At 38.6% G+C, this 27,040-nt stretch overlaps 2 protein-coding genes across 4 annotated transcripts; both read left to right on the top strand.

The window, feature by feature from the left end:
• Window positions 1–4,212: 4,212 nt before the first annotated feature.
• LOC120435202 lies at window positions 4,213–8,975 on the top strand. 3 transcript variants are annotated; one of them, XM_039604296.1, is made up of 7 exons: window positions 4,213–4,286; window positions 5,056–5,409; window positions 5,604–5,810; window positions 6,196–6,297; window positions 7,400–7,437; window positions 7,517–7,672; window positions 8,089–8,975. In XM_039604296.1, exons 1-7 carry the CDS (start codon window positions 4,229–4,231, stop codon window positions 8,242–8,244), a joined length of 1,071 nt encoding a protein of 356 aa, XP_039460230.1. In that variant the 5' UTR covers window positions 4,213–4,228; the 3' UTR covers window positions 8,245–8,975. The 3 variants fall into 3 exon arrangements, with proteins under 3 accessions (XP_039460230.1, XP_039460231.1, XP_039460229.1); XM_039604297.1 differs by having other exon boundaries at window positions 4,214–4,286; window positions 5,053–5,409; window positions 6,250–6,297; XM_039604295.1 differs by having other exon boundaries at window positions 4,214–4,286; window positions 5,053–5,409.
• An 8,296-nt stretch (window positions 8,976–17,271) lies between these two features.
• LOC116320817 (pancreatic secretory granule membrane major glycoprotein GP2-like) lies at window positions 17,272–26,668 on the top strand. The gene is made up of 7 exons (XM_039604294.1): window positions 17,272–17,432; window positions 18,273–18,323; window positions 19,187–19,585; window positions 19,695–20,129; window positions 23,325–23,438; window positions 23,587–23,627; window positions 25,234–26,668. The coding sequence occupies exons 1-7, from the start codon at window positions 17,393–17,395 to the stop codon at window positions 25,351–25,353; spliced, it is 1,200 nt and encodes a 399-aa protein (XP_039460228.1). The 5' UTR covers window positions 17,272–17,392; the 3' UTR covers window positions 25,354–26,668.
• The last annotated feature ends 372 nt before the right edge of the window (window positions 26,669–27,040 follow it).

The following is a 27,040-nucleotide window of genomic DNA, read 5'->3' as shown; positions in this document are numbered from 1 at the left end:
ACTCAACTCTCCCCCTTTATGATCCAATCTGTGTTATAACAAAAACTAAACTTAAAACAGAACAGTTATCAATCATGTGTTTCTTCAGTTAATGGTAACATGAGTTATATCAAAAAATGTTTCCCTTTTAGCATTTAGCATTTTATAATGTAATAACATAATCCAACCCCAGTAAATAAAACAAAGATTCCCTCCAAGTAAACATCAGCATCCCCAGAATTAAGTCTTCCACTCCTCCTGTTTGTCAACATTTTATTCATCCCCACCTTGGTCCAGTCACACACTCACTCACATGCATTCACACATCATCTTTCCAATATTCGAGGCTCCCGCACGAATAATCAGATTCTCCACATCAGGAAAATGAGATCATTCATTTGTTTTATTTTGTTTTCTCTTTTTTAGAAAATAGTTCTTTATGCTTTTGTCTGGATTGGCTCGCTACAATCCTTTTAGACAGGGACATTCAATCTGATCAGGTCCCCACAGGTAGCCTTTCCTCCACCCATTGAAATCTGGAAAAGTCACCTCATATTTGTTTGTCCGGAAATTTTGTCAGTGCTGTTAGTTCACTCTCTTCCAGGCCTGCTTAAGAACAAAAATGAGAAAGAAAGAGAGCTGATTATTAGCTCATCAAAGTACAAAACAAAATCACCTGTCAGGTTCTTTAAGTGCACTGTTACAAAACCAATGGGCCCCCTTAGACATGTCCATGTTTAGTAAAACTCCCTCTATTAAAATAAAAAACAACAGCCCCAAAAATCTTAAACAATCTTAAATTCCACCCATTCAACCCACTGAAAACCTCGTCAAAGCTGCACCGTTTTACACACAACCATGTCTCCTTAGGCACTTCACCATACTTAGATTCAGCCTAAAACATAAACACGTTATAACAATGTGTCAACACTAAATTATAAATTTCTTGTCCAAATCTGCGCCTCTGAACCGTCTACTTTGCTTCCTTTCCTCAAGGCCTCAATCACACACACACACACAGGAAGCTCCTCTGTCACCGCTCACTTCAGCTAATTTGCATACTGAGTGACATCTCAACAAGTTAACTTGACAAGAGAAATACATGTTTAAAACTTATCACATTATTCAATTATTTTCATTTTCTTTCTATACTAGTCACTTGCTTTGATCAATCAGTGCAAGAGCATCACTGGTCATGATGGTTATGTAAAATAATCCCTGTAATTCCACACATGTAACTGCTGCTTGTCTTGAGCAAGAAACATCATCAGTGACTCCTCATTGCCCCACCATGTATTCTTCTGGCTGCTGGTCTCTGGAAAGAGGTTCTGGAGCATTAGGTGCAGGACCGCTGCACTAGCCTTTCACCCCAGGTCATCAGACTGCTGTACTGCTCATACTGGATACCATATTCTCATATCCTCCTGAGATCTGAGGAAAAAAGGAATCTTCCCATATAACTTCTTTTGTTATTTCCCTTCTTTTTGGAGGTAGAAGAGGCCACCCAAACACATGAGATATTAACGGAAAGCCCAGGATGTCCTCTATTTAGTACACCAGGACTAAGCAGAGTAGCTCAAATAACTCAAAAGATATAGACCAAAAACAAATGTTTATTATGGAGGACATAAATGAATAGGCTGGTTTTCAGGAGGATACCATTGCACTTAGAGTTTTTCATTCTATATATTTTAATGTATTTTAACATAGTGTAGCAGGATGGTTAAAGCTTACTCTCAATGACTGACTCTCAATGAATGTGTTTTCCAATTGCCAACAGGGGCGTTGTATATATAAGAAGGCTCTATCACCTCCCTCTCTATGCTTATTGATGGTCGAATTTCCTGATGTCTGTTGTCGCTTACTGTTTTATCGGCTGCATGTAAACAGGTGCATTGACATGAGGTGTTGTGCTGTGGCATCTCCTGTTGCTGTTGGGGTGGGAAATTTACCACTCCATCCAAAGCATGCACAATACAATAGAAAAGAGATCACTTGCATGTTGCATCACCTGTTGCTGCTGGGTTTGATTGCCTAATTGGGGGGTTTGATAATTTTAATGTATATGCATGTGTGTGTCTGAGGTGGGGTTAATTTTGCAGTGTTTATTTGATTAAGCTTTGATTAATTTATTTGTTCAACTTTTCTATCTTTTTTTGTTCCGAATGGTTGTTTAGTTGTTAAAGGATTTTGTGTGTGTGGAGTTCGTCCCCTCGTGTTGACCATCCTCACCTGCTGGTAAACCTCAGTCCTGAACACAAACTCCCTTCCCTGGTATGACTAAATGTGTAGAGTGTTAAAATAATGTTTTTCCTTGTGGAATAAATTTACATTTTGAATTGTGAATTCATGTCTTCGGCCTCATTTTAGTGGAACAAACCTGTGTGTTGGTGTTTCTACTGATTTCCTTGGGTGGAATCCTAAAGGTGGTGTTGTTGGCAACTTTTGGCTGCCCTAGCTATCTTGAGAACAGTGAGTTTAAAGGGCAAAGTACTGAATCACTCTTTTTATACCCTTGTGCTGCCACAATAGTATTTATATTTTCATGTTGTTGTGCAAAGAAAAATTACTGCAACAAAAATTAATTCCTTGTACACTGAATGACAAAGATTGTCTAGGAAACAATCTTGTCCTATGTGCAAAAGAAAAAATCATTATCATGTTGTGTAAATGTTAGGTAAGCACAACAAGGGTGTTAGCACGACACAAAATATAAACTGTAGCTTCGATCCATGTAAAACTTAGCTGAGCCACCCTAATGATAAACAGCAATGGGCTGAAACCAAAGCATAATTGCTCTGAACACATCTGGGATACAGTACTGTTCTGAGCATGCCTCACTTCTTTGTTTAGCTCTATCTGGTCTTAGATAGTAATCTGTATTCTATTCGGGTATTGAAAATTTTCTTTGTAAGCCATGTTTGTTAGTGTGACGTTTTCAGAATTACTAAGTAAAAATAGTGGTGTACAAACATTTGTCAACTTTCTTCTTTTCTACAGGTTTGAACATGGCTGCTTCCACAGAGCAGCATGCATTTTTCATATTCATGTTTAGATTTGACTGTCTATGTATATGTATGTGGATGAACTGGTTTTTATATTGTGCTTTCGTTCTTTACTTGAGCATTCAAGTGCTCTGTGTAAGAAGCCTCATTCACCCATTCATACAAGCTCTTTTTTCTACAGTTAAATGCTTTCTATCTAAAATTTGCACACTCTAATGAATGCACCTTGGGGTTAAGTGTGTTGCTCGAGGATACTTGGGCATGCAGATTCGAGACTGGAGCTCTATCTCCTGGGATACCTTGTGTACACACACACATGCACACGCACACACACCTGACCTCACTTCTTCAGTAATGGCTTTTCTCTCCTCTTTGCTCCTCGTCATGTATGTGTAGACAGAAACCAGCTCCATTTTAAACTATGACAACTGCATCTTTCTTCTTCTTCATAGACCTTTTTTCACTCTTTGTTTTTATCCACCACTCTGTATTTATTCATTTGTTATTATTAATTTCTGGCTTTCTTCCACATTGTGTCTCTTGTCCTGTCTTCCTCCCCTCACTCCCAATGGGCCGTGGCTGCCCCTGCTTGAGCCTGGTTCTGTTTGTGGAGGTTTCTACCTGTTAAAATGGAAATTTTCCCTTCCCGCTGTCGCCAAGTGGTTGCTCATGGGTGCGTCGTCTGATTGTTGGGGTTTTCTCTGTGTTATTGCAGGGTCTTGATGTAATGGTGTAATGGTTTAAAATAAATATACAGCGATGGAAAATTTCTGTTTCAACTCTCCTGACCTCTGTGTCTTATTGTTATGTAGTTGTACCTTAAACTGTGTTCAAGGTCATAATGCCTTCATTATTTAGCTGGTACTTTTGTGATGTCGAGAGTTTAACTGACAATTTTCAAATAGGAAAGGCAAATAACAATGCACATAGAACTACTTGGTTTGAAGTCTACTGTCATATGAATTGTTCTTTAAACATCAACACAACCTACTAGAGCCAGTTACTTGGAGTTGACACAGTTGTATTTCCATTGGGTCTATGACTCAATGGAAATACAATGTAAAAAAAAAGATACTTATTTACAATGTAAATAAGCAGCTGTTCACTAACAACTTTACCAAAAGTGTATGTGTGTGTGCATGTGTGTGTGAGATTTGTTTAAAGAAGGGACCACATCATAAAAGAGAAGTGAAAACTTCCTCATTTGAAAGTGAAAACAGAAGAGAAGCCATCTGAATATCAGTATGTGTCAGAACTTCAGTATGAAAGTCTTCCGTCCTTTGGTCTGTTTCATCTTTCTTGGTGGGTCAATTTATTAATATTTCTTTAATTTTGTTGTTGTCAGTATTATTTGTCTTTGTTTCCTTTTTATTTCTAGTTGATCAGAAAGTTTGAGCTTCTTTTTGAGCAGTTGTAGCGATAAACTGTCTCAGCATTTTTTCATTTTCATCTGCCTCTTACATGTTATTGGTTTCTGTGGTTAAACGCAGAGTTGGACAGAGTCAGTCAAACATGCAGTTCACTGAAAGTTCAGCTCAACATGTAAACCTGTGAAAAACTAAAAACTGCTTTAGCAAAGACAGGAAACCCTTGAAATGATAGGTAAAGCAGTTAAATGTTACCATCATTTTCGAAAGGTACTCAGAGTTGGTTCCTTATTTGCTGTACCATTCTCATCTTTTGTGAAGCGAAACATTACAGAACAAGTGTTGACAACCTGAAAGCTTTGGATGTTAAGCAACAAAAAAGACTATTTTAACCTGTAAACATCCAAAAAGCAGATTAAGATGTCGTCATAAATAAATGTAACTCAAAGTCATTTGTCTATATTTGTTGCAAGTTTTTAACTCTGAGTCTTCCTCAGCAAAAGGTTTGTGTAGATGCCAACAAAAACCAGGAAGTCCATGTTTTGCAAATTCAAATAACTGAGTAAAACATACCGAACATGCTGACTTAATTTGAAAAGTTGTGTTAAAGGAAAGATTTCTCCTTTTTTCATTTTAATAGATCTTATTAGGCTACAAAATTTTACGAGAAGAAAGTAACTAGTGATTGATTATATTTTCAGCAGCACTGCAGGATGCAGGATACTCTGGTTTTGTCAGTGCAGAAACTCCCATCTATACAGAAATGGAGGGCAAAAGCATCACAGCTGAATGCACATTTTCTTTAACTGGAAGAAGGAGACTCTTCTGTACGGGAAAATGTGAAGAAGGAAACATTCTCATTGAAACAACTGATGACACAGCGCAGAATGGCAGATACAGAATTAAATATAAAGCAGGATTTTATCCAGTACAAAAGACAGTTCTGAATGTGAGCATCACACAGCTGAGAAGATCTGACTCTGGAATGTACAGATGCTCTTTGGACAGAATTTTGGGAGTGGATTCAAACAAAGAATTTGAGATTGTTGTCACAGACGGTGAGTTGACCAAATTTCATGTTTGTGAAGACATGAAGAGTTTTTTTCTTTCAAGTGACTCATAATATTTACACAAAATTGGTTTTATAAATTCTTCTGTAAATCACAGAATAACCCCAAACTGTTTCTCACATAAACACATACAAACGTCTTTGAGTAGTATTGTTGTGATTGTGGATGTTTCATTTTCACAGCTTCAGTGACCTCAAAACCAAAGTCTACTGTGCAACCTTCGTCAGTTTCAACATTTTTCTCGTCAGCCTCCATGACAACAGCAACAGTGACAACATCAGCAAAGACCCCAACATCACAGAGTTTAAATTCCATTTCAGGAAGCACCACACCTTCACCAGCCTCCTCTTCAACCTCCAAACAGACTCAGACACCTCTTCCAAATTTAGGTACATTATATATATGCATGTGCGTAGAGTAGGATGTCATAGGGGCCTGTTAAATTTCAAGTGTGTTTATAACTGAGCCACACGCACGTCCTTTAAACGAGTAAATGGTTGGAATAGTATACACATATCTGTTCTTTTAAGTAAAATGTTCAATAAGTATAAATAAAACAGGTAAAAATACATAAGTATTAAACTAAACTGCACTGAGCAGCTGTAGAAGTTTCAGTCATGCTTGATAAGCAGTTTGTCTGGTGAATGTTTCAATATTTGTGGTAAGTATGCCAGTGCACATGACACTGGGTGTATGCAGTCTTTCTGAAAAGTGAGTAAAGCCTTTAGGCCATATATTTACACTGTTTGACTAAAACAAATATCTTGTGGTAAGTTACTGTAGGTACTCTGCCTGTGGTGGCTCTGATTCTGATCACTGTCTTATCAGTGGCTTTGCTGATTTTCTGCAAGAAGAGGAGGGCCAGTAAAGCTAAAGGTGAGCCTAAAGTAAACATGCACATAAGACAGTGTCTTCATCCCTTCAGAAAACAGGGTATTGACGTCTATCGCCAACCTTAAACAAGCTGTCTTGCAAAAATGTAGTAATATATGCAGCTGGTACTTCTTAAAAGTGCTTCTGATTGCATCACGAACCCTGATTCCTCCCCCAGCTCCCCAATCAAAGCTTGAGGCTTATGAGGGCGACTTATGGCAACTTCCTCACTTTAAAAAACAACAGTATCATTGCTCTGCCACAACATTTACCATAAAGTTTCTGTTTAACAGCTTATATTCTTTGACTCCTACTGATGAGACTGTTATACACTATGTTGTTTAACAAACATTTAGAGATCTAAGACTGAGTCAAAGTAAAAATATATATATATAGTTTTGAATTGCGAAAAAAACCACAAAGTTTTATCATCGCTTCATGATTACAGAAAAAGGTGATAAAAAATTAATTTTTGGTGAGTGTTTAAAGTTAAAGTCATAAACACAACATCTGATGTGCAGCCAGATGTGGCAGCTTCATGCCTTGTGACTTTGCAGTGGCAGTGAATGCAACTCTAACATCCGTCTATACCTCTCTATTTCTAACCACACGACCAGATGTTCATTTAGGATTCAGAACAGTGACTAGTTACAGCAAGTTATTGAGCTCCTGACGGTTGTGAAGTCAGTAATCTTTGCAGTTTCTTATTAGAATAATGAGTGAAAAAAATGTAATCAGGATAATAATCTTTCAGCTCCTTTGGTGTTAATGAATTAGCAACAGGTGGACTGGACAATGACAACAATGACCACCACCACCCTGTGCTTTTCTCAGAGAAGAGCAGGTTCACCCTGAGCATATGTGACAGATATAGGAGGGTCTAAAGAAGCAGAACCAGGCTCAGGGAGGGGGAGCTATCTGCTACATTTAGTTGAGGGTGAGGGAAGGAAGATGCAACAAAAGACACACTATGAAAGAGAACCAGAGATTAATAAATGAGATTAATTGACATCTGATGTGTTTTTAAAGTGTTCCCTTAGGTTTTTTTAAACAGCGTTTGAGCAGCATATAAAAGACAGATGTTTATTTTCTGCATGTTTTTCAGGGCCTCCTGTGGAAACAGACCCTCCTGACATTACAACAGTGAGTTTTAGGAATTACGAGACACCTGATCTTGATTTTAGTTTCATTTGATTTCAATTAACTTTTTTTTGTCCTCCAGGCCAGTCAGCTGTATGAAGAGATCAGAGAGGGGGACAGATTGAGCAATTTACCTCCTGAGGGAGTATTTTCAATTTACACCACTGCCAAATGCCCCCAAGGAAACAGAGTTGAAAGCACAGATGACTACAGCCTTGTCACCTGTCCTCAGAACAAAGTAAGTACTTGATTTTTCAGCTTTCATGCCAGAGTATTTTTAGACTTTATCAGGTAGTGGGAACTGTGAAATCATCCATAAATATAAAGATCATGGTTGCATTTTTTTTTTTTCAATGCACCTCTGACAGTCAGGGATTCAGGATGATTTCATAAGAAGCACTTTGTGTTGCTGCAATTTGTTTTTGCATCATTATAGTATCCATTTCTATTATTTCTACCTATTTTCTTTTTTTCTTTTCTTTTTTTAACTATTTTTTATAAACAAGAGAAGGCTGGGTGTAACCCCCCTTTTTTAAATGATGTAATCTGTGAAAAAAGAAATGTGAATTTGTGCTATATAAATTTGAATCTTTGTATCTTTATAATTTCATTTATTTAGAAAATAGTTTCTAAAAGCTGATTTTTATCTTACAGAGTGAAGAGAACTTGAGTAAGATTGCTGCCACCAACGGCGCCCCCTGTGGTCATGCACATGTTTTGTACTCTGCGTCTTGTGTACATTTCAGCACAGCCAACCACACCAAAGATGCCTCACCTCCTCTGTATTCTACTGTTGGAAACCATCAGTAGTAATGTTATTAAAGGCTTATTGCTATGATAGTTGTAGTTTGTTCAGACCAACTGGTAATACAAACTTTCTTCCATTAATCATACCATTGTGATTTTTATGAGTCAGGGAAACAAGCAACTGCTGAAATAATGCATTTTATGGTGGATCAACGGGCATAACTGATTTGTAGCAACCTGATCATAGTCCATTGAATAGTCCACCAATGTATTTAGCTAGGAGTTTAGAGAAAGTTAGCCTCTAAACTAGCCCCTGTGTTCACAGATGAATATGTAGGGTGACTCGGACAGCTGTCAAGTATCCTTGATCATATCGATAACTACTTAGTAGTTCACACAATGATGATTGACTCAAGTTCTGTGCTTAATAGTGCTCACAATTATCAAATAATGATTATCAAATAACAAGAAAAACAGTAAAATTATAAATAACATTTCCAGTGAAGTTTATATTAAAGCCTGTTTTCTACATAATCTTTGAGAATTTTTTTGTTCGACATTTTTTTTCTTGGGCTATTACTTGAAATTGCTACTTGTATACAAATTCAGTTCAATTCATCTTAATGTCATCTCCTGCACATCGTATGTAAGCTGTTATTGCAAAGCAAAACAGCCGATTTCAGTTTGCAAAATGTAAATATGCAGATTAAGGCACAATTTAAGTTTTTTGTTTATGATGGAACTGCAGTCCTTACAGGCAATAAATAAATAATAGGCGGGATTAGTTGTTCTCTAGTGACAGTTTCAGCAGATGCTGAATGCAGTGCTGAAAACAAAACATTAGAAATAAATTGATACTTAATATTTGACTCTGTGACTCTTGTAATCTTTGACTCTTTCTTCACACATTTGTGGTGTTACATTCTCTAATATGTATCTTATATGATTTGCTCTGGGTAAACTGCACAGAATGTACTGAAAAATGCCAAAGACCACCAAAGAAACTGGACATAACTTTAAACTACGGCTGCAACAACTCATCAATTTGCATATTTTAATTTTTAAAAATTCTTGACAAAATTTCTTTTCTTCACTGCTTTGTTTAATGTGCAGCTCTGTGGTGCACCGATGTTTTAAATGATGTAAACTCAAGTGTTTCACCCACATTTGCTACAAAAAATAGACCTGCAATACAAATGTATTTAGGAGCAGCGTGTGAATAAACAGTCTGACAACATTAAGCACACACAGCCTCAGTTTTAAACATAAAAACTGATAACACTGTTGGCAGCAGTAATGATGACGCTGGCACATTTTATTGTGGAGCCGGATTCTGTTTACACACTGGGAAGAGCAAAGAGGCTGAGCTGTTACCAAGATGGTGAGCTCAGGTAGAGTGAAAGAAAACGTGTTCGCTATCATATCGAGACTAGCTCTCTACTCTGTTACGTATTTCATATATACGGGGATTGCTCCCCCCTCCTTGGTCAAGAAGGGGTTTTCAGGGGGTCAGCCCGCAGCATAATACAGGTGAGCAGAGATCAAACTGGTGATTGTTTGATCTCCACATGGTTGCATGCGTGTACTCTGTGTGGTACACTTTGTGGTTTTGGTGGCAGGGTGTGTCTGTTTACCTTCGTGGTTGGGAGCCTGTCTCGACAACCTCCCAGGATTTCTGTTATAAAAAAATTATTAGATTATTAAAAACTTAGAAGCTACAGTGAGGCTAGTTGCTGGCGCCCTGTCTCACGGTCTTGAGGTTCGCACACTTGGCGTTCGCCTAGGGTCCTACAGCCGGTCACATCCCCTGGCGTATTGCCCACGGTTTTGTGGATTTACGCAGCCAGTGGGACCTGGCTGTGGCTAACGCGTTAGCTCAGCAAGCAAAAGCTTCTCTGGCCTGCTAGAGGAACCTAGCTTGTTCTCGCATTGCAAGTTTCACTCTCGGGGTTCCAATTTCATAACATGTAACATCAAGCATCTCATTCACACCATAAGGTAAACAATAAGAGCAGTGGTGTGGGGATGCTTCGTGTCTTACCCGTTGAGACATGGGAAAAACAGTGTGTATTTTTGTGTGTTGTCTTCTGGTTTCCGTGTTGTGGCTGTCTTTGCACCGTGCAAGTATGGCAGCCTGAGTGATGCATGCATCTCTATGCCTCTAGGAGACGGGCATGAAAGATGTATATTGTATTTTGGCATCTCCTCTTTAATGTCCTGGTTCCTGAGGGGCACCCAGCAACTTACAATTCACATACTTGGGTCCTGGCTACCACTTGGTACCTGGACCTGGTCCTCAGCACCTTTCAGTGCCATCTTTCAAACAGCTTGAGGACACTGACCTGAAATGTCTGTCCCCGAAATTGCCTTCTTGCTGGCTATATTATCTACCAAAAAGATTAGTGAACTCCATGCTCTGTAGGTCCACAGGCATTGCTGCAGGTGGTTGCCGGACAGGAAAGAGGTGATCCTCCAGCCCAACCATGCATTCCTGCCGAAGGCTACAAATAACTCCCACTGAGGGCTTGGAGCAGGGCTCAGCGCCAGGCTGCCCTGTGCCCTGTTCGTGTTTTGGAGGTGTATGTCAGGCATACCTGGCCAACTAGGAGGAAAGACCAGCTCTTTGTGAGCTCCCACTTTAGGATCCCGGGCAGACCTCTGTCTAAGTTCCAGATGTCCCGCTGGGTTGTGGAGGCTACTTGGCAGGCATATGTCTCTTCGGGGGTTCCCCTCCCTGCACCGTCTCTTCGTGGGGTGTCTTAAAGAGTTACAGAGTGGAGAGATAGTCTCAATATGATAGAGAATGTATGATTACTTTGTAACCTTGGTTCTTCTATGAGTGAGAGACTCTCCACTCATAGAAGACTCTCCAGCTTCAGGCCGCTCGGAGACACGTCCCGAGCAAACCATCACCAGTTTCACATCTGCACAGCTGTTTTAAATGTAAGCTGAGAAGATTAAAACTGAAAGAATATGAAATACTGTATTAATTAAATTGCATTAATATTTGAAAATATAAAAATACAAGCTTTTTTCAAAAGCCAAAATCAATGTACATAGTCCCATTAGCCATACAGGTTGGACACTGAATTATTATTATTAATAGTAATTAATGTCTACACCATCATAACACCTGTTTTCAGCAGCACAAAAACCTGCCTCCTGTTAACATCAGAAAGCCATCCAAGAAGACAGAGTAAAGGGAAATTTTTATGCCTCAGTTTAAATTGTGTGCATATTTTATTTGACTTTGACCTTTGAGACAAAGAACTGTAAGAGCTCTGTTTTTGTTTAAACTTTCTTCCTATTTTTCATATGCTCCTCATCATATTAGTCTAAACATGATCTAATACGTAACACCAGTTTTGGGTGTAACTCACTACTTTGTAACACTTTGTAATAAAATTTTCAGTAATGCAGTAATGAAACATGTTACCAACCAAATTCAGTCATTACATTACAGTTACAATTATGGCATTATTCGTCTTATACTTTGTGTTAAGTTATTGGGGCAGTCTACAGCGGAGATATGGTCATTGTAACTATATATCAACTACATATTTTTAGTAAACTACCTGCCACAAACCTCACGGTAACTCACAGTTTTGTGTCACTATTTGATGCAGCAATAGTGCTGTGCTCTTCATGCAAACTGATCCCAGGTGATTACGATATGTTGGCACTCTGTCTGTGTTTATAAATTAGATGGTGATTAATTAACTGCAAACCTTCACCACCAGGATCAGTTGCCTCATGCCAGGTGACTTGTGGAATTGCCTTGCTACCATAGTGGTCACCCAGAGGTTGAGTACGCTGCATGCTCAACCCCTGGGAAGCCAGCTGGTTCCTGCAATTACTAGCTGGGTTACAATCAGTCCCAGATAGCAAAAAGGCCTAAATAAAAATTCTTAATCACTGGCTAGAAACCAAAAGGCAGAGTGGAGGAGGATTGAGCCGAGTATGTGATGCATTTGAAGAAGTGGTCTCATCATTACATGAAGTGAGAAGTTTGCAAGTGAAGAAGGAAGAGAAGCAGCATTAACTCATCAGAGTCTCAACATGAAAGTCTGTCACACTTTGATCTGTTTCATCTTCCTCAATTAGTTTTGTTTTTTAATTTCTCGAATTTGGTGTTCTCTTTGTTTCTTATCATTGTTTGTTGAACGTTGATTGTTGAACTATTTCAGTGTTTCTTTATTTTCACCTACCATGAATTTTTTTCTGTGGTTATGACATACATGATGTTCAGAGTTGGAAATAGGTCACTCGATCATGCAGCTCATTGAACTTACACGTTAGCGCCTCAGCATATAAAGCTGTCCAACACCCATCTACATAAATGTTTCTGTAAATTGCACTTTTATAGTAATTTTCTCTTAGTTTCATCCAAATTTCCTTGTCAAAAATGATCTTTCTCATTTTTGTTGTATCTTTTGTTTTTCTTCCACACATAGCATTGCCAACTATCTCTCCATCACGCAGTAATTACTTTAATGCTATCCATTCACTTTTTGACTAATTGTAATGAACTTCCTGTTCAACATTTCTATAAAATGTATTTATTGAAGCCTTCCTGAGTTTACTTCCTTAGGTTCTATTTAGAGAACATGTTGTAAAGCTACATATTTATTTTCTAACCTGAAATGGCTGGAATGACTTGTGTGGTTACAGGACCTCCTGAGCAAACTCTTTCAGTTTAGTAATGCAGTTCACTTAGGTACAGCTAATTAAAGAAAGTCCAATGATGAATCCTTTGAAGTTTATAATGTTAAATATATAAATACATATAAAATATATAAATATATTGTTAAAACTGTATTTTGAGAGATGAAAGACAGTATTTTTAAGAGAATGTTTGACCTCATCTTTTTCTTCCAGGCTCAAATTACTTCAAAGTCAGTTGATGATGTCTGCTCCATGCCACAGATACATGCCAACATTTTCTATCACACCATAGATGCATCGCCTTTTCTGTACTTGACTTGTGAAAAACATCAGTACTAATGCTGTGATGTACACACTCTCCTTATTTCTATCTTAATTTTACTTCCTATATTTGAAATTTTACCATGCAGTTAAACATTTAGCTTCAGTTTAAGGCTATTTTTTTTATTACTGCTAATAACAGTTTAACTTATTTAAAACAATAACTAATACTGGGATATTTTCTGTTAATATTACTATAGTGATTTTATAGAATAGATTGAATGAATCCTGTGCGTGCCGTGCATATTGAAAGAACTTGCAGTGTTCCATACTTGCCCATTATTTTGTTTAGGTGTTACGTTTCCAGAAAGCTGATCTGTAAACAGGTATGGGAGTTAAATATACAGGGCTAGCGTCCAGGTAGGCTGTTCTTGGAGGGAAAGTCATAAAGTAGTGAGCAAAATGGGTGCCACATGACATATAGTTATAAGCTGTTTGCCTGTTCTGTTTACTGTCAGACATAAGATACAGTGCAGGATTTTAAAAAGATATATTAGCTCTACTGTGAGTAAACCAAAGGAAGTGTGGTAGGCTGCATGTCAGTGATGGTGTCATGGTGTGCTGAGTGGCAGGAGATTGGACCCAAATGCAGGACTCGCAGGACACAGAGGGATGAACTTAAAACGGCAGTTTTATTGCTGGAAAACCTTCTCATCAGAAATAAACTTCACAAAAACAAACCAAAACCTCGAACATTGAAACTAGAAAACTAAACTGGACTCAAGAAATTAAAAACTAAGAAGCATGGACTAGAAGTTTGCCAGAAACACAAAGGGAGAAAACATAGTCCAGAGAGGGTACAACATGACACAGAGCAAGGAAAACACAGGGCTTACCTGTGTTTTCCACCGGAGTAATCAGGGAATGGGAGACAGGAGGGAAACACTGCTGGGATTAATTAGGCATGACGAGACAGCGGGAAGCAAAACACACTGACATCGCACACGAGACTGTCAAAGTAAAACAGGAAATACGACACATACGCACAGACACTCAGAGACACGAGCTTCACACAACAACATAACAGACTCGGTAACAGAGGGAACACAGAGACAAGGGTGACTAGATATGAGACGTGGGATCGGGACAAGCTAAGGACAAGATAAACAAACCCAGGAATAACAATCATCAAAGAATTTCTTTTCTTTTTTTTGCCTGTCCTGTTTGATTCTTTAGCCATCAGAATTATTGTCTGAAGCCCAAGAAATATGCCCAACGGATTTACTTTACCAAGTGGATCATCACGGCCTTGCCATATTGGTCCATTTGATTGACCTTTGTTTTTATTATTTATTTATTTTATTTTATTTTTTTATTTTCAGTTGTTACAGACAGACATGACTGGGGGATAGGAAAGGGAGAAAGAACGAAAGAGAGGGAGGGAAAGAAAAACAGAGGGGAAGAGGGACAATGAGAAAGGGCATTTAAAAAAATCACCTGGATCACCTGTTGAGAGAAGAAAAAAGAAAAAAACAAAGAGAAAACAAGCAAAAAAAGAGAGCAACATAATAAACACAATACCATCGCAATAATCTAGCTAAGTGTAAATAACAGTAAATACGATTTATTGAATGTTATTGTGCAGCACCCAGGACCGACAGCACACAATGTGCTTTGAGGTAGCAGCCAAGAAAGGTGTAGTTTGTGTCTCTGAACACCCGTGTGTACACCTGTGTGCACACCTGTGTGGATGAGCGCGTTTGTATTCAAAAGGTTTCTCCATGTAACAATCTGCTAGAGGGTGTGGGGAGCAATAGCCCCGCCCCCCAGGGCATGAAGCAGGCATGGAGGTGATCCAGGACCTAGACATCCAGAGGCCCCAGAGTGAGAGCCCAAGGAGGAACATCGGAGGGGCAACCGTGCCACCCTCCTGGAAAGAGCTGAGGAGAGCACCAGATGAGGGGTCACCCAGCCAGAGGGGGCTGCTGTGACGTGCCCACGGGCTCTGCCGGCAGCCAGCTGCACCAGAGTGGACTGAACCCCAGGCCAAGAGGCCAGAGGCCTGAGGGCCCCCCACCTCCCGGAAGGGGCCTGACCGAGCCACGGGCGCCAGGCCCCGCCAAGCAGCCACCGGGAGTGTGCCAGTAGATACCTGAGCGCCCAGCCCTAGACACCAAATATTCATCAAAGAATATTAAACTAGAAACCAAAAAACAGCTACTGGATCGGAGACCCAGTGCCGTGACAGATGGGGTTCATAAAATTGATTTTTATCTACTCTCTGCTGCCACCAGCGTGACAATGTTTGGCTGTTGTTGTCAGTCAGACACAGATAGTATTGCATGTTGCATCAAAAACTGACAATATGTTTCTGTGTTCATAATTCCATCAACTGTGACAAGATTCCCAACACCACTGGGTGAAATCAGCCCCCAAACTATTACAGAGCCTCCACTGTATTTGGATGGCTGTACCTCCTCCTTACATATTGAGAATCAAAACTTTCAAATTTGGATTCAATACTCCGTAAGACCTGTTACTGCTTATTTTCAGTCCAGTTCTGGTATAATCTGGCATACCTCAAATAAAGGCAGTTTTCAGTTATCTTCATTTTTGGTTCCTCTGTACAACTGATGATAGAGCATTTAGTGTGTTTTTTATCTCTTTATTGTTACTGTTTAAGTTCAGTATTGTGCATTTGTCAACGCAACACAATCTGAATAAAAACTGAACAGTACACACAACAGAAACATTAATTTAGTAGAGTAAAAACTAAACATTGTGCAATACAAAGAAAATGAATAGCTGTTTAAACACCATCAAACTGGGTAAAAGACATTTCCCAGTGTTTCTATAACTTATTTTGTCACAGAAAAGGGAAACAAGATGTCTCTCGAAACTTCTCACACCACAAGTGCATGGTTCACTTCTTTTTTTATGCATACATAATTAGCACATCTTAAACACTTTAAACACACAACTTCTGTTTCCGCCCAGGCTCACATACTGTTACTGGGTGTATGTACTGTATGTCATCATACCCTAAATACATGTTAAAGCTTCTGCTTTTTTCTTTTAGGCATGCTATTAATTTTTTGCAAAGCCAATACATTTTCTTTTGCTTTGCACAGCTGGCTGCATTCACCAATCCACAAGAGGTGAGGGGTTAAGAGGTGACCATTTGTGGGCCAGCTTTAGTAGTGTGGTGAGCTTCAGTAGTGTGCTTTGATTTGTGCTTTGATCGCAGGTGGGTACTACTAGTGAGTTGTTTGTGCCTGCTGTTAGTAGAAGTGTTTTTCTTTGGTCTAAACAAATATGTGCGATGCCATGACCGTGGTGGTTTCCTACCACATGTATTTCTTTGTGGCTTTGATTTAACATCTTCTAACATGACTTTCAGGAAAGCAATGCACCGTGTCACAAAGCAAAAGCTGCCTCAGGTTGGTGCCGTAAACATCTCATAGAACACCTTTAAGATGTGATGAAACTGGAACTGCAGTAACTTGTAATACATAGGTCATTGTAAACTTTAACAATTTAAACATGGATGCAAAAAAATGCATTAAAAATGACATTAAACATACTGTCACCAAGAAGTTTGTAGAAAGATTTTAGATGGAAATTCTTGTTACGGCCAGCGGTCTATTTCCTACAAATGAATCATTTTATGCAAGTTGGGTTTGGCTGCTGAAATCCCATCATTACTGAATATCTGTTGCAGATTTTTCTCTCACTTCATTATATTTTATTCTGTCTCTTGTTTGTGTCTATTGAGGCTTCACTTTTTCTATGTGTGTACCAGATTACAGTGTGTACTAGAGCAATTCACTGTATTGGTGATTTCCTCTCACAGACTGTACCCTGTTTGATGCTAAAGAAAAAGAAATGATGATTGACTTTTCATCTATTTGTGACTTAAAAAAAGTTTCTGACAGTTTCATGTGTATTTCTTTATGGAATTTAACTCCTTGACACTTCTGAAAATGGACCCATACTGTTGGTTCTGTCTCCTGCATCAGAGTATGTAATGAGACTGGGATTTTGTGCAATTCTTGAAAGGTGAATGTAACCAGGTCATAAATTGCATATTGTTATAATTACACAAAATCTGTTCTAAACCCCAAACTGTCCCTGACTACTAGGACCTCCAAGCCTGTGGTCAGCTCTTGCATTGGGTGGGGTGTAGAACCGAGAGTGTGATGCATTTGAAGGCGGAACTACACTGCTGAGAGAAGATAGAAGTTTCTGGTTTGCAAGTGAAGACGGAAAAGAGGCAGCATTAAATATGAAAGTCGGTCACACTTTGAGCTGCTTCATCTTCCTCAGTGAGTAAATTTTCCTATTTCTCTGATTTTCTCAGTGTTGTTTTCTTTTTTATTAGGAATTCATTGGTAAATTTTGCTCATTGTTGAACAGTTTCCATTTATCTCCTGTGCTTAACAATGTTGTTCAGATTCAAAAATACCCTTACACTGCAGTTTACTGAAAACACATTAACTCCTTAATATAAACCTGTGTGGAATTTACACAAGCATCTTTTAGCACAACTGCGGTTTGCAGCTAATTTTTGTTAGTTTCCTTTCACTTTGCTCCCTAGAAATGATCTTTATAATCCATGAAGATGTTTTTCTTCCATACTATTTAAAAAAGTGCAATTTAACTTGTACAACCAGTTAAACTGCACCGTTTCTTCATAGCAAAACAGAAAAAAATAGTCTTAGAAGAGATCGAGGCTAAGATATTTATAAGCAGTTAAATGATACCATAATTTTCAAAACTACCCAGAAAGTTGGTTCCTTCTTCTTTTTCTTCCGTTTAGAAAATGTTTACAAAGCAACAATCTTTTTTTGCATACATATTTATTAATATCAAGGGGAATAACATCGCTCAAGTGTTAAACTTAGAACTTGAAGTGCTAAACAACAGTTTAAAAAATGTCATTTGACAAAGAAACATACAAAAAGCAAATTAAGACGTCATCCCAGACCGATAAATAAATCCATTTTCTCTCTTGCCGGATCTTAACTAAATCTTCCTCAGCAGATGGTTTGTGTACATGTCAGGAAGAATCAGGAAGTTTGTCTCTTTTGAATTTAACTAACACAAAACATATTGCTGTATATTACAAGAATATAGTGAGTCTATATTATTTATCATTTTCACAGGCCTGCATGGAACCATTGGTCTCGCTAATGCAGAAGGTTCCGTCCATACAGGTAAGTGAAAACATCACAAGAAAATGCAGATTTATAAAGATAAAGATGACCTTTATTAGTCCCACAGGTGGGAAATTTGTTTTGTTACAGCAAAAGTGCAAAGTTATGTAGCAGAAATTAGAAAACACTGGAATCCAATAAAATAAAATAGAATACAAATACTATATACAACTGAGTAAGAAAATACAAAAGTACAACTTTGTCAGAGAAAGAATTGCACATATAGCAGTCTTATAATCCCTTGAAGGAGAATGCTCGTGTGTGTATCTTAAGACTCATTGGATTGCCAGATGATGAAGTGTGATTTGTCACTCCAGAGATCACGTTAATGCTCTAGAGTCCTCTGACTCTGTGCATTGTGCTTGGTGATCATGGAAAACCCACGCTGTTCTTGAGCTATTCTGAAGTCCACATGAAGTTTGGCGGTCTGTAGCCAATGACTAAACAGAAAGTTGGCAACCTCTGGACACTATGCACCTCAGCATGAGGTGCATAGTGTCCATAAAACTTGAAAGGGATTACATCTAAAGCTCTGAGATAACAAATGAAAAAAACAAACAAACTAAGAGGCATAGGAGGATATTTAATATAAACTAGTGATGTCAGCGTTAATCTCGTTAAAATGACATTAACGCCATAACCACATCAACGCAGCAAATCTTCGTTAGCGAGTTAACGGGAATCGCCCTGTGAGAGGGCTGCACAGCGTCAACGCGTTGGCACGATTAGCTCGTTAACACGTTCACGCCGTGCAGCCCCCAGTGTGTATGTTAGAAAAGTGCTTGAAGCACAGAATAAAGTGCTGTATGAATATGGGTGAATTTGGCTTTTAGTAAAAAGCCTTTGTCTTTTTTGTCTTTCAGGGATGGACTGCAGTAATGCCCAGTGTGTTGACCCCTGTCATAGCTACACCGTACTGAATGATGACTGGCGTTCAACAAATAACACAGATATTCAGGTCGTACACTGTGATAAAAACATTGATTGGGAAGGCTGGTATCGCCTGTTTCTAGGGGAATCCAGTGCTCATATTCCAGAGAGGTGTCTAGACCCCAACAGGTGTGGAACTCATGCTCCATTGTGGATAACACAGCCTCATCCCACACAGTCGGGTGAAATTGTAACTCGCACCGTGTGCAGTTCTTGGGAAGGCAACTGCTGCAAATTTGAGTCACACACCATCCATGTCAAACGCTGCTATGGAAACTACTATGTTTACAAACTCGTGAAGCCAGCTGAATGCCATCTTGCATACTGTGCAGGTATTGCTCTGCTTTAAATAAGATTGCATTTTTTTTTTTACCTTGTTCTTAAATTCTACTGTTTATAACAACACCAACCCAGTACTATCTTTTTATTTCTTGTAAACAGAGATGAACATAACAGATCCTAGAGTTCCTGTTACCACACCTGCTTCAACACCACAGACCTCGTCACCCACTCAGGTCCATATCACCGTTACAACAGCAGTGGATAACAGCACAGCAGTTGAGGGGGAGGTCCGCCTGGTTAATAGAGGTAATGACTCCTGCTCTGGCAGGGTGGAGATCTTCCATGGTGGACAGTGGGGGGCGGTGTGTGATGATGCCTGGAGCCTGGGAGAAGCGCAGGTGGTGTGTAGACAATTGGGCTGTGGCAGGCTCATCTCCATACCAACAAATGAACAATTTGAACAGGGCACAGGACACATCTGGTTGGATAATGTCACATGCTCAGGCAGCGAATCACAGCTCTCTGAGTGCCATCACTCAGTGTTTGGATCCCACAACTGCAGCCACCATGAGGATGCTGGTGTCATCTGTGAAGGTAAATTTGTGCAGCTGGAGGTCTGTGTTTTACCGTCTGTCTATTATGGTATGTTTAGTCGAGAGGTTTTCAATCACTAACAATTACAGAAATATTATATTTTTGATTTTTACAGTATTATCTTACAGTATTATAACCACTTGATTTTAACATAATAATATTTTTTCTTTTTCATCATGAATTATTAGAGATAAATTCTATATTTTTAGTGCCCAAAGCCTGACAGTGTCAAACCTAATTTTTCTTTATTTAGTCAATTAATCAACAATCATTTCAATAACTCTTATCTCCGCTTCCTGTGGGGAAACCTCCTGTTCAAGTTCAACTCCAGTACCTCACCTCCTAATGTCTGCCCACCTGTGAATATCACCCTGTTGTCTTGTCCCACAGCACAATTAAAATAATGGCTCCAGAAACATATGAATTTGAAAATAATTAAATGTGTTTTTAACATTGCTCAATAGGATAAAAATGAAATACATGAAAAATGTATTAAGTTAAACAAATTAGTGCTATTAGTATTTAAACAAAAATATTGTGCGAATAGGAAACTAAAGATTTCTTGTAAGTTCAAATAAAGCTTCAAATTAAATCAAGATTTTATTTTCCAGTCCAAAATAACAAGTTTCCAAAGTTTACAGATGATTCAGTTCATGAATTCATGATTGCAGTGGTTGGATTCAGCTTTGTTTTCTGTGAAATGCTTTCACATTTTTTAAAATCTCTTTTTCCATTTTCTTCCGTCCTCCTGGTCGTGCTACGTTCTTCTTTGTTAGTATTGAGTGCAGTCTTTGCAGACGACAGAGGCGATACTGCCCTGTATCTTCCTGTAGTGTATTGCAGTTACAAAAACACATTTATGTACTTTTAGAATATGACGAGTCGACAATAGTGGACACTCTCTGGACTCTTTTGAGATGACGTCCCCAGCTGCTAATAATCACTCTAAAGATGCTCTCTATAATGACTTCAGCCGTCTGAGAGGTGCATGAGCCTCTTTTCAGGACAAATTCATTTATATGCACTTACTTAATATTAGTAAGATGGAACAAAACAGAATTTGAAAAAGACCATTACTAATCACAAATTTGGTTGTATATTATAGTTTCTCCCTTGGTCTTCTCTCAATGAGCTTCATGATGTAGTCACCTGAAATGGGTTTCACTTCACAGGTGTTCCTTGTCAGGGTTTTTTGTGGAATTTCTTGCCTTCTGAATGTGTTTAGGCCCATCAGTTGTGTTGTGCAGAAGTCAAGTTAAATGTGTCCACAAGTGCAGTCTCAAAAACCATCAAGCACTACGACAAAACTGACTCATGTGAGGACCGCCTCAGGAAAGGATGACAAAGAGTCAAGAGTTATCTGAGTCACCAGCCTCAGAAATCACAAGTTAACAGCACCTCAGATTAGAGCCCAGATAAATGCCACACAGAGTTCCAGCAGGACAATGACCCCAAACACACCTCCAGGCTATGTAAAGGCTATTTACAGAAGGAGAGTGATGGAGTGCTGCGCCAGATGGCCTGGCCTCCACAGTCACCTGACCTAAACCCAATCAAGGTGGTTTGGGATGAGATGGACCACAAAGTGAAGGCAAAAGGACCAACAAGTGCTCAGCATCTCTGGGAACCCCTTCAAGACTCAATGAAGCTCGTGGAGAGAATGTCAAAAGTGTGCAAAGCAGTAATCAACGCACAGGGTGGCTATTTTGAAGAATCTAAAATATAAAACACGTCTTGAGTTATTTGACACCTTTTTGTTTACTACATAATTCCCTATGTGTTCATTCATAGTTTCAATGCTTTCAGTGAGAATCTACAATGTAAATGGTTACGGAAATAAAGAAAAAACACTAAATAAGAAGGTGTGTCCAAACTGTTGACTGCTAGTGTGGCTACTCCTGTTTAATGGTTTACTATCACGTTTCTCTCATTAGCTAACAAAACTGAAATTGTGTTTGCTCAGCAAGCATCATCTATTAGATGTTTCCGACAGGTAAGCTAAGATAAACATTACTGTAGAAACATTAACATAAACATTACTGTACAAATATTAACATACAATTTACTGTAGACACATTAAGATAACCATTACTGTACAAACATTAGCATAAACAAGGTATCAATGCAACACACTTCCTAAAACTGATCTATTCAGAGTTGATGTCACAGCTCCAGGGTGCTGCCGTGCACTGCAGTAGTGCCGCCGCCGTGCACTGCAGTAGTGCCGCCGTGGGAGGAAAGCTCCACTTTGTACAGTCTGCATTTAACTTTGTTTTCTACGAAACACTTTTACATTTTTTAAAAATGTCTTTTTCCAATTTCTTCTGTCCTCCTGGTCGTGCTACGTTCTTCTTCATTAGTACTGAGTACAGTCTTGGCAGATGAGAGAGGTGATACTGCCCCGTAGCTTCCTGTAGTGTATTACAGTTACAAAAACACATTGAGGTGGTTTTAAAATATGACGCATCAACAATAAAATTTAACGTCGACGAATTTTTATAGTCAACGTCATTGATTATGTCAACGAATCGTTGGAGCCCTGCCTGTTATGGGTGTAGCCTATTGATCAAGTATTCATACTGATGTAGATGGGACCTTAGTTTCTTTTCTCTTAATACAGTATGTATTGAAAAATCAAGACTATGCAACTTAAATTACACCCAGAAAATCAATCCAAATTGAAAATACTGCTAACAGGACCTATGCATAAACTACTAACACCTTATAGCAATACGCAAATAGTGTTTACTATAAATACACACCAAGTATTTAAACTTAAGAGGGTCGGTTTCCTGATATTACAATGAAAATAAGAAATATACCAAATTAAAGTCCTTTTTTGTTGCTCAACTGAAATTTCAATGCATTCTTATCAGTTACCAATAACTATCTTATTATAAGCCGGCAAACCAATATAACAGAAGATAAAAGATGCAGGCCTGAATATGTAGCTGGGGATTGACTTAGCCGTCGCTCCGTGGATTTGGCGGTTGGCAATTTATGGATGTGAGTAATAGTTTGTACCATGACTACTGAAATGTATGTAATTGTTCATTGGGAAGAAGACATTTCATATTTAAAGTATTTATGCTATTATGACACAGCATGTTGAAAATTATTGATTATGCATGTCATATAAACACAGACTAGTTTACAGTTTTGATTATTTCATTTTTTTTCCTCTCTCTCATCCAGGCTCTCACCCAGATTTCTCCCTGCTTTTGGTTGTTGTAATTGTGGTCATGGTAGTACTGATGCTGCTTTCTGTTCTGATGTTGATCTACAAAAGGAGGACCGAGAGCTCCGTTGGTGAGTACACTTCTACCACTATCTGTACCTTTAACGGTTATTCAAATTATTTATCTTCAGACCTTTTATCCAACAGGATAGACACCGACTTTACTCACACTTAGTTTAATCTAATGGTGTAAAATATCAATTTTTGTCTTTTTTCTAGATTTGGACAGAAGGAGAAACTCAGACCACAACCAGACTGAGGTGACTCGTCTGTATTTGCTTTACTATTACACTTTGAATTTGTAGTTCAGAAAAAGCCAGGCTTTTGCTTTTTATTTAGTAAATACAGACGTTCTCTCACCTAATGGAACAAATGGTTTTCCACAATTAACATTCAAATTCACTTTCCTAATTCGTGATTTATACCAAGACTGTATCAGATGTCTTTGTGTAGTTTGAACATTAACAATCCCTCACAGGCATATGAATGAATGATAAGAGGCAGGTCAAGTTTGGAGGAACAGCATCTACATTTATGACAAAGGATAACAAAATAGAATTTTATCTCTTGAGGACAGACGATGAGCTCCCTACATGAATCCTCCATTACTCTGAGGATTACTCACAATCCTCTGTAATTACAGTATGTCAAGAATGGTTATCTCTCTAAACACATAGAGTGATCTCTGTGGGAAAAGATGGCATCACATCAGAATTATCTAGCTACAGTGCAAATTATTTGATCCCCTGTTAAATTTGTAAGTTTGTTCACTTCCAAACAAATGAACAGTTCTCTAAAGTGATTTTATGGTAGTTTCAGTTTATTGAAGAGAAATAATCAACCAAAAATCTAGAAAAAACCCTACAAATTACATAAAATCACATAAATTATAAACGCTTATCAGGATGAATTTTGCCCCACTCCCAGTTGATCCCAGTTGCCTTCAGTTTATTAACAAACTCCTGTGATATTTTGGGCTGATACTCTATCTTTTTAGTTATTATCCTTACCCCATGAGGCGAGATCTTGCATGGAGCTCCAGACTGAGAACGATTAATGGTCATTTTATATTGCTTCCATTTCCAACAGTGCACCAGTTGCACCAACAGTGGTGACCTTCTCACCAAGCTTCTTGCTGATGGTCTTGTAGCCATTCCAGCTGTGTTCAGATCTACAGGGTTATTTCTGACACCCTTTGACAGCTCTTTGGTCTTGCCTGTGGTGGTGGAGAGATTGGAATGAACAAAATCATTAAAAATCCACAAAAGCTATTATTTAACACAGCCAGATGAACTTCTAATTGCATTCATATTTATGTCAATGACACACAAGCACATACCTCTGCGTGAATCCCCTGTTACTCTGAAGATTACCCACAGTCCTTTGCCATTCTTAGTCAATTCAGGGTGACATTTGAGACAGTAGGTGGTAGCATTTTCCCATTAACGTTAATCTTTTTTGTGTAACCACGATACACACGATTCTTTTGTATCTCTTAAAAGGGTCCTACAGCTCTTATAATTTTGTCCTGTTTGGTTTAATGTCTGTGCTTCTGCCACTTCTCAAACTTTACTGCATATTATGGCTTCTGCTACAACCTGTCACTTCTTTCATTGCATTTCAAATGTAAATGGACTGCTTTTTAGTGCTTTAATACTCTACCGGAGCACTCAAACCATCAGCTTTGGCAAGGGATATTTGCCATGCAGACTGGAGCAGCCAGGGATTGAACCACCAACCTTCCAGTTAGTAGACCTGCTCTGTCTCCTGAACTACAGCCACCCGTGTTATTTTTCATTTTTCTTTTCTTTGTTTTTCTATTTGAATATTCTTTAAATAATTTATTTTGCTTTCTTTCTTCCCCAGATTGCCCTCTATGAAAATTTTTGTCCAGTCTCCAGATGTGAAGATTCAATCTACCAGAGCCTCGATCTTGCCAGCAGTGACCAAGACCAAACCTACTGCAGTCTCACGCACTCAAAATAGCCCGTTTTCAGACATGCATTCAGATCATGTCATATGACACATAAAAGGCTTATTTTTATGTCAGTGCACACAAAGTCTGAAGCCGAAAGCTTGGCTTAACAGAGGAAGTTGATAATGTGATACCTGTTATCTCCAACTGAGGTTTTAGTTTTCATCGAGCCAGCTAATTCAAAGAAGGCCTGTCTGTGTTCATAGTGTACCCCTCTGGTCAGACAAAGCTATACACACACTTAACCTATTGGTATATTTGAAGGATTTTGCTCATTATCAGTTTAAAAGATGTTGGCTATTTTTTTAAAGTCAGTGTTTACCTTTGTACCTTTTAATGTGCCTGATGTAGTGAGTTTTTCTTGTTCACCTGTAGCTTTGGCAATTCTTGATAACTGAGCCTCAGACAGTGAGATTCACTGAGCAATTCACACAGCAGCAGTAAACCAAAGTTTGCATCTATTTAGTGAAGAAAGCAAAATATCTTCTTTAAGGTTAAAATCAATTATTTTTGCAACAGTAGATATGATAGTAGAGGTTTCATTTTTAAGGAAAAAAAAGCTTTGAGCACCTTGATTTGCATTCACACAGGAAGCAAGGCGGCAACTAGTGTCTAAAGAAAGTCAGTAACATTCAGTAACTTCAAGCAAAATACCTCCTGGTGATGCAAAATGAGTGGGTCGTGAGTCAAACTTCTCATGACAAGCAATTACCACGGAGAGTAGAAATGAAAATATTGATGATTAACCTATGACAGGGCGGTATAGATTAGGCAACCAGAAGCTGTAATTTCCACTAGCGGCTGAATGTTAGCAGCAAAGTGATGCACAATGTGAGTCACTTCCTGTGTGAATGCCCTTTTACTTGTTTTGTAATCACTGGCTACAACAAACTCACACTTTGAAGCCACCAGGCTTCTGCTGCTCGTGTTGTCATGGTAGGAGTCTTCTGTGGTCACTGTTTAAGTACCTCGATAACAAAGCAGTAAAGGTTCTATTGCCACATCCTGTCTGAGTAATTTTCCTGATGATGTGCGTCAGTTTACCAACTTGCAATGTGACTTCCAGGAGAATAAAGCACCATTCAACAAAGCAAAAGTCATCTCAAACTGGTGTCATTAACACTTTGTTAAGCTTCAATCACAGCACACTTTAAAGATACAGTGAAACAGAAATTTCAGTGTGCAGCTGACAAAATCTGAAGAAATTTGATTGCAGGATTCATATTTTTGGTGATTTTCTCTGTGAGAAACATATTTGCTACTCAGAAAAAAGAAAGGATTGAATTTTTCATGCATTTGTGAATCTTATATACATTATGCCGTGCAAATGGTCCAACCACTGTGTGTCAGTTTGACAGAAACCTTGCAATCTCATCTGTTTTACTGCTTTATGGCAAAAGTTTTGTATGAGAAAAAAACAATTATATTTCTTGTACGCTAATTCAACAACCTGTCTGCGTCAAACTCATTAGCCACATGCAGAGAGAAGCCAGTGCGTACACAAGAGTGTCTGCTTTAAACTTTTGGCATAAACATAATTTCATAAACACAGCAACTCAGATGAGATGTTTTTTAGGCAGAAAATAAAATGAAAATTAACCTATGACACATTTAGAAGAAGGGGAGTACAATAGTGAGTGTACAGTGTGTGTGTGTGTGTGTGTGTGTGTGTGTGTGTGTGTGTGTGTGTGTGTGTGT

This window comes from Oreochromis aureus, linkage group 20 (genome assembly GCF_013358895.1).
Source record: "Oreochromis aureus strain Israel breed Guangdong linkage group 20, ZZ_aureus, whole genome shotgun sequence".
NCBI classification, from domain to species: Eukaryota; Metazoa; Chordata; class Actinopteri; order Cichliformes; family Cichlidae; genus Oreochromis; species Oreochromis aureus.
Note: the sequence above shows the minus strand (reverse complement) of the source record. Positions and strands in the feature narration are given on the sequence as shown.

Bases quoted from the DNA above. Each gene is read 5' to 3' on its own strand.
- LOC116320817 (XM_039604294.1), top strand. From the start codon at position 17,393: ATGAAAGTCGGTCACACTTTGAGCTGCTTCATCTTCCTCA. The intron at 20,130-23,324 runs GTAAATTTGTGC...TCTCTCATCCAG, and splicing joins TGCTGGTGTCATCTGTGAAG to GCTCTCACCCAGATTTCTCC. The intron at 23,439-23,586 runs GTGAGTACACTT...TCTTTTTTCTAG, and splicing joins GAGGACCGAGAGCTCCGTTG to ATTTGGACAGAAGGAGAAAC.
- LOC120435202 (XM_039604295.1), top strand. From the start codon at position 4,229: ATGTGTCAGAACTTCAGTATGAAAGTCTTCCGTCCTTTGGTCTGTTTC. The intron at 4,287-5,052 runs GTGGGTCAATTT...TTATATTTTCAG, and splicing joins GGTCTGTTTCATCTTTCTTG to CAGCACTGCAGGATGCAGGA. The intron at 6,298-7,399 runs GTGAGCCTAAAG...CATGTTTTTCAG, and splicing joins GAGGGCCAGTAAAGCTAAAG to GGCCTCCTGTGGAAACAGAC.